General features: G+C 39.0%; 1 protein-coding gene across 1 annotated transcript in view; it reads left to right on the forward strand.

Moving 5' to 3' along the window:
• The window catches only part of LOC115442931, a 101,308-nt gene that overhangs the window by 47,468 nt on the left and 41,541 nt on the right, over nt 1-12,299 (forward strand). Inside the window, exons 13-14 of the mRNA XM_037438466.1 lie at nt 58-202; nt 2,124-2,310. Coding sequence (XP_037294363.1) covers nt 58-202; nt 2,124-2,310 — 332 coding nt within the window. The remainder of the gene's footprint in view (nt 1-57; nt 203-2,123; nt 2,311-12,299) is intronic.

The raw sequence follows: 12,299 nt of genomic DNA on the forward strand, positions 1-12,299 counted from the left end.
GGCAACGTGTGTATTTGTGTGTTAATAGAACAACAGTAATGAGGTGTGTGTTGTAAGGCACGGAGACGCTGGAGTTGGTGGCGGAGTGTCATGGCGAGGGCGAGGGGTCGGGGGAGACGGGCGAGCTGTTCGAGCTGTGGCCGCGCACGTTCAGGCTCGCGCCGCGCCGCGCCCAGCGCGTCTACGTGCAGTACACCGCCAGGTAACACTGCCGCCCGAGAGAACTCAATGATTCGTGGTTTTTATTCATTCACATTAGGTGTGTCATGATTTAAAAGCTGGAGTGGGGGGCAAGGTTTCTTTCGCCTCCCTCTGAGTGTGCAATGATACATGCAAGTAACTACCAAGTACAGTTGGTTGCAATCTTCAAACTTGCAATATACACGTTGATTTTAACAAGAAACGGCACGGTAGCTTATAGACTCCGTCTAATATCTAAGCAATTCTGTTTAGAAGTGAAATGGGAATCCTTCCTGGTGAATAAGTACATCTATCGTTTCGTTTCCGTCATTTCCATCCAAGAGTATGTAAAAAATATTGTTCTAATAATTTGTCTTTTTTCTTGTTTGTCTTCAAATTTGATGCCTGCGACTGCACTTTCTTGGTATGTGAACTTCAAAGTCTACTTTAATTTCTTTATCAATCTCCCTAAAACTAAGCGGAGGAGCTGTTGCTATCGACAGTTATATAATAGGAATGAAAAATGATTCATAAGATTTTACCCATAATCTTTATATGGGCTTCGTGTAAGGACGACATCTACCTATATCTAAATACAAGTTTTATTCTTTTGAAGGAACTCGTAAACTTAAAATATAGGCACTCTTTACTTAACAATGTGGAGTAAGTATTCGATCTTGATTTTTCTCGATCTTGATTTGTGAGTATTTGTTAAATTGACTTGGTTTTATGCTACGTCAATTTACAAGTTTTGTAATAAACAGAAATAATACCAAGATATGGTGATTATGTTTGGAGTTGAGTTCTGAATTGAAAGCGGCAAAACCAGAATCAAATTCTAGCAATAAATTAAGTTTACAATTATTCCGTGTAATTATTCCGTGCTATATAGGAGCAGAAAAGTACTGTATCACTACAATATAAGTACTAATTCACGTCTTATGACTAAAACTAATTGGAAACCAAAACCGCTAAGGCAGAAGTTGGCCGCTCCAGACGAGGTGAATGTCTATACGAATGTTCAAAGAAGTCGTCTTATTTGTTGTGAAATGGGTGAAGTTTTGGATTCGACTTCTAAGCCCCTGTATCAAAGGCTGTGTGAGTTCTTGGACTAAACATACACAAGTCAATTACCAGTATTCAAATCGAACTTTAGCAGCAATTGCACATTTATATTTCAGCACATTAACGTGTATACATACCTATACATGTATATATCGACGATACTGCAGAAGTAAACTGGATGACCGTAGATGTATTAAATGCATTTCAACCCCTCTGAGGATAGAAGGGTAAACATGAAGATGGCAACGTTGTAGATATACATTAGTAACGTGTCTGCGGCGTAATGTTTCAGAGCTGTTCAAGAACCTCCAGCGCTCCGCCGACCTTGGCGATTTAATAACGGGTTTATTGCCGCGTGAGAAGAGCCGAATGATCATATTAAATGGAATCTAAGCAAAACAATCTCACGCCTGCGCGGACTCCTTTGTTATCGGGGAATGGATTTGTGAGCGCGTTGTAATAAGAGATTAACTTCACGCGCCCGTTTGTGATAGTGGAGTAATAATACAAACATGGAATTTGATTTGATCAATTATATTTTAACTTGAAGGTGTGTTAGTGTTACGCAATAAGACTGCCTGTTGAGACGTATAACTAACGTTTGATTTTTAAAATTTGTGGGAATTGTAGAAACAATAAAACAAAATTGTAGGAAGTGAAGAAGACATTAAAATAAAATTAACTAGGAAATCATTACGTAAAGAAGAAAAAGCATTGTAAGGAATTTAAGTAAAGTCAGATTGTTATATTAGTGTCCCGTATAAAACACATTTGATAGTGATATAGCTATGTTTTTGATAGAGATATGTAGTAGTACAATATATTGAGATGGTGGTATCCGAGGCCGCCTGATGTTCGTGTATGATGTGTGTGTTCAGGTGGTGCGGCGCGCCGGTGGAGACGTGCGTGCGCGTGCGGTGCGCGGCGGGCGCGGCGGGCGCGGCGGGCGCGGCGCGGTGGTGCGGCGCGGGGGGGCGGGTGCGCGCCGCGCCCGCGCGCGACCTCGACTGCCGCGCGCCGCACGACCACACCGACGACGCGCGCCTGCTGCCGCCCTACCTTGACGTACACCCACTGTTATTGTGATCTTAACCGAGTATAAATATAGTGTTTTGATACTTTTGTCTTATTTATGTCTTGGCAATAACTATTAATGATAAAAGCACTACAATTACGTTGACAACTTCTTAGGTTTTTTTTTTCAGTTTGCTCATTGTTTTTATTATATATTTTAAGTTATACTGACAACTATAGTCTTGAAAAATAACAGGAAATTCTTATTTTATGGCATATAGTTAGCATCATTCCTAATACCCTAATCAATAGAACAATAGAGCTCATGTGTCGAACAGAGTAAATTTTAGACAATACTGTGAGTTCCACACAACATGGCAACCAATTTAACACTAATCAGTTAAATTATGCACTATACACCAAATACAATATTAATTACAATGCTTTGTACAAACCGTGTGAGGTTTCTATTACGGGATAGTAAATCTTTAGCTGTATAGTAATAACGTCTAACTGTTATGAATGCTTTGTAAATTAGTGCCGCCGATTTCTATTGTCAAGTAGGAGTATGTTAAGTATCATTCGAAATACGCGCACCTATAATACCGTCTGCAACAAGGAGGAAATAGATGTGTCTAGCTAAACCTCTACCTACGTCTTAAAATTTCTATCAAAGGGCGTGTCCTAATGCCATGTTTTGATATATAGCCCGACCAGAAACATGAAAAACGTGCTTTGACATTTTTAATCTTTTTTTAAACTTATCGTTACCAATAGAAGAAATTAACTCTATATTTGCTAACTAGACGTGGTTTTTTAATTTCCCGGTTGGGGTATAGTAAACACACGCACGATTATCCGTAATGGGTTCTCCAGTTTCTATTGAAGCAGATAACTGGCTCAGCTGATGTGTTATCCTAACATTTCTCGCGACAAACTAATCACTTAATTAACTCCGCAGTCGACGAACAATAGGACAGCCACCATTGTTTCTTTTTTCAAGCGGCGCCCTGTTGCTATCAAAGCAGATTTTCTTAAAGTTCACTTGACTTACGAGTAAACGTCGGGCCACACGATTGCTGAAAAATTTGTCTTCGCTCCGAGTTTCATCCCGGGATCAGCTGATTTTGACCCAGTGAGATCCGCCGGGAAATCCTAAAGATGTGCAGGTCTCATATTACCTTTGTTCAATTTGAATTTTGCCAGGTGACCACCTATCAACATCCACAATACCTTCCACACTTCTTTTCCTGTAATTCATTTGCACCGCCCCGAACTCTCCGCTAGGTGTAATGATCGCACCAGGATAAAAGAATAAAACATCGACTGGCCCCGCGCCAGTCGGCTGCCGCGCGCCCATTGTCCGCCGATTTATTACTGTTGTTATTTGTGTTATCTGCTTTATGTGATGTCTTTTATGATCAAAGACATAAGATCAAAAAATATCTTGAAAATTTAAGTGCAATTTATTTTTAGCCGGTCGCGTACGTTTAGAGGATGATTTCCAAAAATCCTTTTTTTTATGTTTATCTGCATTACGTACAAATATGCATTATATTTTTAGAATCGTCGCTTTAAGTTAAACGTTGACAATCAGTGCTTAGAATTTTATTAAGTACCGAAATAACATAATACAAACGATGCTTATCTTTACTACGCTATAAATTGTGTTCTTTTTTTATCGTCTACATGTCTAAGTTATGTATGTACCAACTTAGTATTAACAGTTTGTATTAGCTATTACTTACAATCGGCAGAGAGTTCGCGAGCCATTACTTACGAGATGAGCTCAAGACTGAAAAGCAGTCGCGTCTAATTACATTAAAATCAACATTAAGAGATAACTTGTCAATTTGTTCTTAGAGTTGGACATTTCCTAGTTTCAGCCTCCTACAGTACGGTCCGGGCAGACACAGGGCCGGATCAATTATATGAACAGTGGCTGACTCACTGATAGAACAGTAGAGTCGGTTATACACGTGAGTGCACACGCTAACTCAATGTGGTATTTACAGACCAAATCTGCGCAATCATGACGAGTTGAATGATACGTTATCTCATTACTAATAAAGAGCAATCGGCCGGCACCTGCGACTGTCCGGACTCTGCACGGAAATGTATCGAGAGGTTTAATTATCTAGATGGACCTTATTGCCCGTGACGATTCTGTCAGGTACCCGTCGCCCGACCCATCGATCGATCAGTTTTAATGACAGTTGAGCGACAAATATTGCGCAGTAGTTAATTTATCACACCAAATGAGCTGTATTGGAACCGTTTATTGGGATTAATTACATTTTAGTTCCGAGTCAACCAAGGGTCAAAAATAATGTTAAGTAAATAGGTCTAGGTGGGTAGATCGTGTGTAGGCTACCGTTTTGGTAGATATGACTGTTTTGCCGATTTACTCTCACGGCTGCGTATTATGAAACTTGTCTCAACATTACAATTCAGTTCAGTGCAATGGACTGAAACTAAAGGTACCGAGTGGCGTAAATAATTGTTTACATACAGGCGAAGTACTAGCTACCAGGCGAGTATCAGAGTCATTATCCCATTGAACTGTAATGACGGATTCACCTATATTGATAGCTCTACGGTTCTCCCTAATTATAGTAACATTTGATGTAAACAAGAATGTTACGAAATAAACACTTTTTATACGAACATGACAACGTGCCCCCACTGCTCCTGATGGTAAGCGGAGTGGAGTCCCGATAGACTTGTCATCGGACGAGTAATGATATCCCTCGCCAGTCGACATAATTTATGTTCCTTTTAACGACAGTTTGTAAGAAACTATTGGTTTGTTTGTGCGCGACCGGTCGCTGAGTGAGTTGACTTCCTCTGTTGTAACGTCGCCGGAGTCGCGGAGCGCTGCTTCGTGTTCTAAATTGGTTTTCCCTTATCTCATAACGCTCGAGATGCTCGGCGGCTCGTGCCCCGCTGTTTGTATATATTTCATATTTTCCGCGATCGCATTCTGTACCTATATTGAAGATTCATTTGAAGGGTAAATAAAAACATACTTTACTTGATATTTGTTATCGTTGTTTGCAAACGGTATTATTGATCATACCTTGTTAAAAAAATGTTTATAAAAACTTACCTTCAATTACGAACATTAATGAAACTAGTGAGGTTAAAATTTCGATGGTTAAGTAGGAAAATTGAAATGGAGATTAACCTAGTCAACTAGTGGACGCAGCAGTTGCACAATTATTATACACCTTCGTATAATATACCTACGGCCGGCAGCATAAATATTTATAATATTTCCTGAAAGTAATCCACTATTCTTTGGACGCTTTTATAATATTAACCGTGCGTTAGTGTTTAACACTAACGCACGGTTAATATTATAAAAGCTTTCAAAGAATAAGCAATTTTCTCTTTTCATAGTAAAAATAAAAAGCGAAATAGAGCATGCAATCTAAATATACAATCTTTTCATAATATATTCTGAGTCGACCCACTTAATGTAAACAAGACGTAACCCGCTGTAGGGAAATTCAACTTGCAGAAGACGTCGGCATGAAAAAGTATTGAATTAGTTCATACATTTAATGAAAGTTGTGAGTGCGCTTCCAAGGTCGCGCCGCTCGTTGGGTTCAATCAAACAGTCGTATCTACATACATGTGGGAACTTGTTTCCCCTGAAATAGAGGTGAGATATGACATTTGGTTTTCATGGCCCGATGAAATTACTACTAAGTACCTGGTAGTATAAACTAAAAATATGCTTATAAATATAATGTACGAAAGATGACGCTTCACTCGACGGTCGCTACTCGCTGGAATAAGTAAAGTTTGTCTATTTATACAAAGCGTACACATTTACCACGCTAAAGTACTCATGGGTGGCGAACAAATTTCTTTTAAAAATTTATCAGTATTAGAACTTTAATTGTATCATTCATGCTTAACATGACGACACGTCTATCACACTTGATACAATCCACTTCAAATGATTCTGCTTCAGTGACCGCAGTCTTACAGGTGCGCGGGTTGTTGGAGCAGTTTGTAGCATCGTGTGGCGGTGTGTGGCGGTGTGTGTGGTGAGGAAACTCATTCGAGCTCGTTTGCAGAGTGTTCCGCACTCCACGCTGTCTCTCAGTGCACTCGAGCTCCGACGCCCGTCCTACCGGTAACTAGGCACATGACGCAACAACACCTGTACAGATCCGATGACGCATAGAATTAACCACGACTTTCAGCTACTAATTACGGATGACAATAGTTTTTTTATTTATAAAGTTAGCCGATTACTGAAATCCTGAGAAATTAGATATTGTTGCTCCGCACACTGTACTTTGTTATAATCATCATTGCACACTGCTACTTGTCAGCAGAAATGTACAAACTGACGTGACCTATCTAAACAGATTTGCAGACAAGAGACTTACCGCCTAAAGGTGTTGCTACTGTTACGAAGTGTCACATATTGTATTGTAGTATCCGTATCCAAAAATCGACATGATTGAATGAATATGGTATTAAACCCAGTAGTAAACTGACGAAGCATTGATATATGTTTTGTAATTAATATCATTCTAATTGTTAAACCAATTTGTAGGCATAGTATCGAACTGCTCCATTTCGCAACGAGGTCGCCTGTACGTCGTTTACTATCTTTACTGATGGTCGAGAGGTGACTTGCACGTTACGCGGTGATTAATAGTGCCGCGCGATAAACCTCCAAACACCGCTCCACCGAGGTGCTAAGCGCTTTTCATGCCCTGAACAACAGTGGTGGGGTCCATTTATCCCATCTTTGAAATATTACACACGTAATGGTCGTATCATATTTTTATATAGGGTAATATATGAATCCAACAGTCGCAGATATCCTACATTAAGCTACATACAAGTCGTAGATATAAATTAAAATCAACACGAGGCACTCTGACGCACACATCACATCGCTGGTGTGATTGTTACGATATTTTTTAATCCTCTAATAAAAATAAAATATACACGTGTCTTAAAATTAGTGCATCAAAGCTATTGTCTTAGTTATCGCGTGAATCGATCCTTCTGTGTGGGAGATGCTGTGGCGCCGATGTTTGTCGAGACCGCATCGACTGTAATGGATTAATCGTACTCGTCGAAAGTGTATCCATCGGCGACAGAGACCTCAGAGCCGCTCTATTTACAGGTGGAGGCTTTGTGGAGACACTACACAGTGCACAGGCCAAGTGGGTTAGAATGATTTTAAAATTGTAAATTATTGTCTTGTCTACCGTACGAGAGAGTCAGTCAGGACGAGTTAGTACTATTGTCTTGTTCTACGTACTAAGTTTGGGAAAAGGAGCCAACAACCATTGCTTTGTAGAAATACGATGTAAAGCAGTAGTTACGCTGTTATATTTAAACTACCTTTTACTTACGAACTTGCCTACGTAAAAGGGTTTTTGCGGGAAAATAATCGCTATATATTTTCAAGCGGTAAAAAGCAGCCTCTGTCCTTCTCCGGTTCTGAGACTACCTCCATACCAAATGTTATAGAAATCCGTGCGGTAGTTTTCAATTTATTGCATTCAGACTGACAGACAGACGCAGTGGAGGACTTAGAAAATGTAAGGCTACGTGAACCTTCAACTTAATCTCGTTAAAAATATGTTAGTAGAATGCTTTATTTACCGACATATTTTAACTTTAAGACATAGAGGGAGGGATAATATATATAGGTATTTCTACTGGACTAACCCTAACTGACGCTCACTGTTTTCGTGTAAATACACTATAAACTAAACTCAAGCTAGTATGTAAAGGTATCCCATAGTATAATTAAAAAGTTAATACTTGACTACCTCGCATATCTTTTATTTTACACCTTTCGCGCATCATAACTTTAAACGCGAACTAACTACAAGGAAACTACTCAACGTGAAGTGCATATAAAACACACGGCGCGGCGTGTGCGAGCTCGCGTGCGGATCTCTCGCGGATTGTAACTCTCTGCGCTTACTTATTGGTTCAGCTGTCTGTTTGAGTATAGTAACGCCATATATTGGATCCGCTAGAGTGTTTAATTTTTGTAGTTTATTAGTTGTTCTTAAAAGGTATGCATACGCTTATGTATTTACTCAATAAGGAAATAGTAAGTAGTAACTCTTGTTACAGAGGTTCTTTCAGACAGAGCTAACTTACAGCCATACAGTACAAAGATTCTAATCCGTTTAGAAATCGTATCATGAACCACACTTTTCTTTTACAATTTACACAATGCTGAAGTAAAAAAGTTAAATAAAACGAGTGCAGCGCTTGAGAAAAACTCGCAAGTTCCAGGTTGTGTTGTTATTATTTATGAGAAGTCAAAGCGTTCAGTATTATGTATTATGTAAGGGACTTTCCCATCTCGCCGCACAAACAAGAGATCAGCTTCCATAATCCATCCACACTTCATGCCATTGTGCCCACGTTAGAGCACAGTCTGCAAGGCAATGCCACGTACAGATAGAAGCTTAAGGTAGATGAAAGTGATGTAATTAATTACTGTTTATAGGTAGCCACAGTGATTACTGATTATAATCCATTAGCTGAATGCTCACTCTGAATGTAAATCAGTAAAATCACGCGCAATATCGCAACACATATTGAGTCCACCGAGTGGAAAGATTTAAAATATAAATAAAAAGGATAAAAAGTCTAAGCCCGCACGCTCGCTTGGTAAAGGTCAGTGCGTAATGAGGATAGAGGTCTCACCACAGCCGCGCGGGGCCCGTGTCGCACCGTGGGCCGAGGGTCAATTTTTGGATTCTCTATGAATATCTTCGGTGACGGACAAGTTAGCTTTTACATAAAGCATGTTTTTTGTCTCTGACCTTTGGTTCTACCATAAGCTTTGTGGAATGTGTTCAGCCTTTCACTACATTTGGGAGGTGACCCTAGAATTGGTAATGTTTCTCAGTGAGGCTAATTACTCATCCGGTTGCGCGTCAAGTCTTTGAAGGCTATAAAAAGACTCACCCAGTTGTGTGACGCTCAGCGAGATACCTTTGTGGATTTTGTCTCTACATCTGTATTATGAATGTAAACCGCTCCGCGAAACTCATTTGCATTTAGCTAGATTTCTAGTTTGAATAACTAAATTAGGTCTAATGCTGATGAGAAGTTGGCAAGGCTTGTGACGCGTGGCTGTTTCTAGAATATTTCAACCAACTAAACTTTATTCAATACATTCATGTAGATGCGACATTAATATAATAAGGGATAAGATTGACGAATAATAGATGTTAACACCTCTTCGTTTATATGAACTGTTTATCGTTTATTTATGTATAAATTTATACTTAATTCTACACACTGAAGACTTACACTTAAAAAATACACCAGGTACTAACATCCAAGAACACCTGGAATCCACACGAATTATTGTGTATGAGCTGTATTATCAGCACTTTGTATAACTTAACATTTCAGATACGCCGATTCGCGTCAAATATTGTGTAAAATAATAGAAGCAATAAAATCCGTGCTTTGCTCACTACGTACTTGCAAACTGTTTATTTGCCGCAGTAAAAAAGAAAACAATACGACATCGCTGCGTCACTATTTATGTTTAGTGGATGCTACACTCAAATAGATACAAACATTATTGTGAGTACATACGTATTCGTATTGTTACTTCAGTAGAATAATTGTAATTGATATATCTGCGTGAATTGTTTGCATGTGAAAATATGTATACTACAGTATTCCAATTTGCGCTGTTCAGTGCTACGGCGTAGACAAGTGTACTACGAAGTTTGCTACGCCTGAACTAAGTTTAGTGTTTATTACGCACTCGGAACTGAGCAGGATCATAATATTTCCAAGATGCGTTCCTAAAGTCTTGCAATAGAGTTATCATTTATTAAAACACTTATAGCTTTCGATGTAATTGATTTAATGTCATTTTAAGATGTTGTGGTATAGATAATTATTATCGGTTCTTATTAGTACCGACATCTACGTATGTACGTGGAGTGAGTTACATATAAAACCACCGTTGAACCCAGTGCGAGCTGCTAGTTTACTACAATTTCAGATAATATTTGCTTTTTGTTATAACCAAATGTAATAATATATAAGTTTTGCTGTAATCATAATGTGAATAAAATTAATAAAATTGCATCAAGAATATTAACGGCGTTAGTGCTCTATAAGATACCTATTTAATTTCCCTATAAAAAGATTTCTATATAACTTGTGGTACCGAGTAATAATTTAAAAAAAATCCTGCAGTGAAGTTACATCGAGCCAGTGTGATAAATAATCTATTAGCTAAATCATACTTGCAAAATATGAGGTTACTATAAAAGCTTTTCTCTAAAGGGAACACTTTAAAATATTATGCTGTGTTAAAAGCAGGGCGGCGTCTCGCGACGTCTCGCAGCGGCTCCGTGGCGTTGGCGGAGGAAATCGCACGTTTACACACAGTATTTGAAATGGCGTCTTATTCTTGACTTAACTTAGGACCTGTGAATTCAACTGATATATTTTCTTTTATTTTTATTATACGCATATCGGAAATTGGTGAAATCTAACAACTTGCAATACCCGAATGTGATAGACGAAATTTTAAATCCCTCTCGATCGAAAAGTTGTTCAAGCTTAGTCGTGGAGCTGTTTAATATAGGGCTCATATTATTTTCACAAATTGTACGATACCTATAGATTTAAATGCGGTTCAAAGTGATTGTGGGTGATGAAAATGAAACTTTAAAATAAAATGACTTTTAACGTTCCATTGCAAAATTAATAAAATATTATACTGTATAATCTTATACATTCCTATAATAATTAACATCGTTGCGATTACAAAATGCTTAAGGGAAAAGATCCCGCGCCGTCAGCGTGTGCGCGTCATAATAGCACCGAGAACAATGGCCTCCTCGACACTCGCAGCTATCGCTTTGTCGGCGTATCATTTCACGGCGTATTTAACTGTTCCTATGACAAAAGGATGCGTGGAATTGCGGCCACGTGGAGTGCGCCACTTCCACGCCACGTATGCACCACGTCCACGCCACGCGGGCTGCGACCTCGCTAGCCTCGTGGCTGCATGTGGGTCATTCCGCCTCACCGAACATCTCTATCGCCTCCAACAGGCGTGTGAACTGACGATAGCGCACACTGAAGATATACAGATTTAATTTTATAAGGAGGAAGTATTTAGTATGCTGATTGCAACATATTCATTACATTCGTAATTATGTCCTATGCGAGAATCCATCTCAATACGCTTGTTTTTTCGGTTTTAAATACATTAAAGATATATAGTGGATATTATTGTATAAAATAAAATTGCACTACAAACCCCCCTGAATTAACTATCATAAAATAGTACAGAATTTAGATCCTGTATGGTAGGCAATCATATGAAAGGTTTAATATAAATGAACGAGACGCAAGGCCAGCCGACCACCGACCTCAAACGAGTATACAACTAACTGGAGTGGAGTATCGCTCGCCGCTAGCCGCGACTAATTGCTCTGATTGATGTGTGACTGTGTGCCACTTATAGCGCGGGACACTTGAAACGCGCGGCCCAGTAACGTGCCCACCGGGCTCCTTTTTAAACTATTTAATATCGTGCAGCTATCAAGTCATTTGTTTAATGCCTCTCCATTAAATTGAAAAGAAAATATTAGACTAGTAGACCAGGATATTACCTAGGTTTTCAATGACGCCATAATATGTGCTGAGTTTATGAGCAACCACCAAACATTTAGACCAGTCAATACTAGGCGCCCCGTAGGAGCAGTTAGTTTATTTTTTATTACTTGTCGGAATGCTTACCTACAGAATAATAACAATATTATCTAGTATAATATAATAATATAATATTATGTTATAATAATATAATTATAAAAAGCGGCGATAGCCTAGTTGAGTGTGGAACGGACTACCATGACGAATGTCTGCAGGTTCAAATCCCAAGGGCACACACCTCTGACTTTTCTAAAAATCATGTGTGTATTCTTTGTGAATTTATCGTTCGCTTTAACGGTGAAGGAAAACATCATGAGGAAACCTGCACATCTGAGAAGTTC

The sequence above is a fragment of the Manduca sexta genome, chromosome 14, assembly GCF_014839805.1.
Source record: "Manduca sexta isolate Smith_Timp_Sample1 chromosome 14, JHU_Msex_v1.0, whole genome shotgun sequence".
Taxonomy (NCBI): Eukaryota; Metazoa; Arthropoda; class Insecta; order Lepidoptera; family Sphingidae; genus Manduca; species Manduca sexta.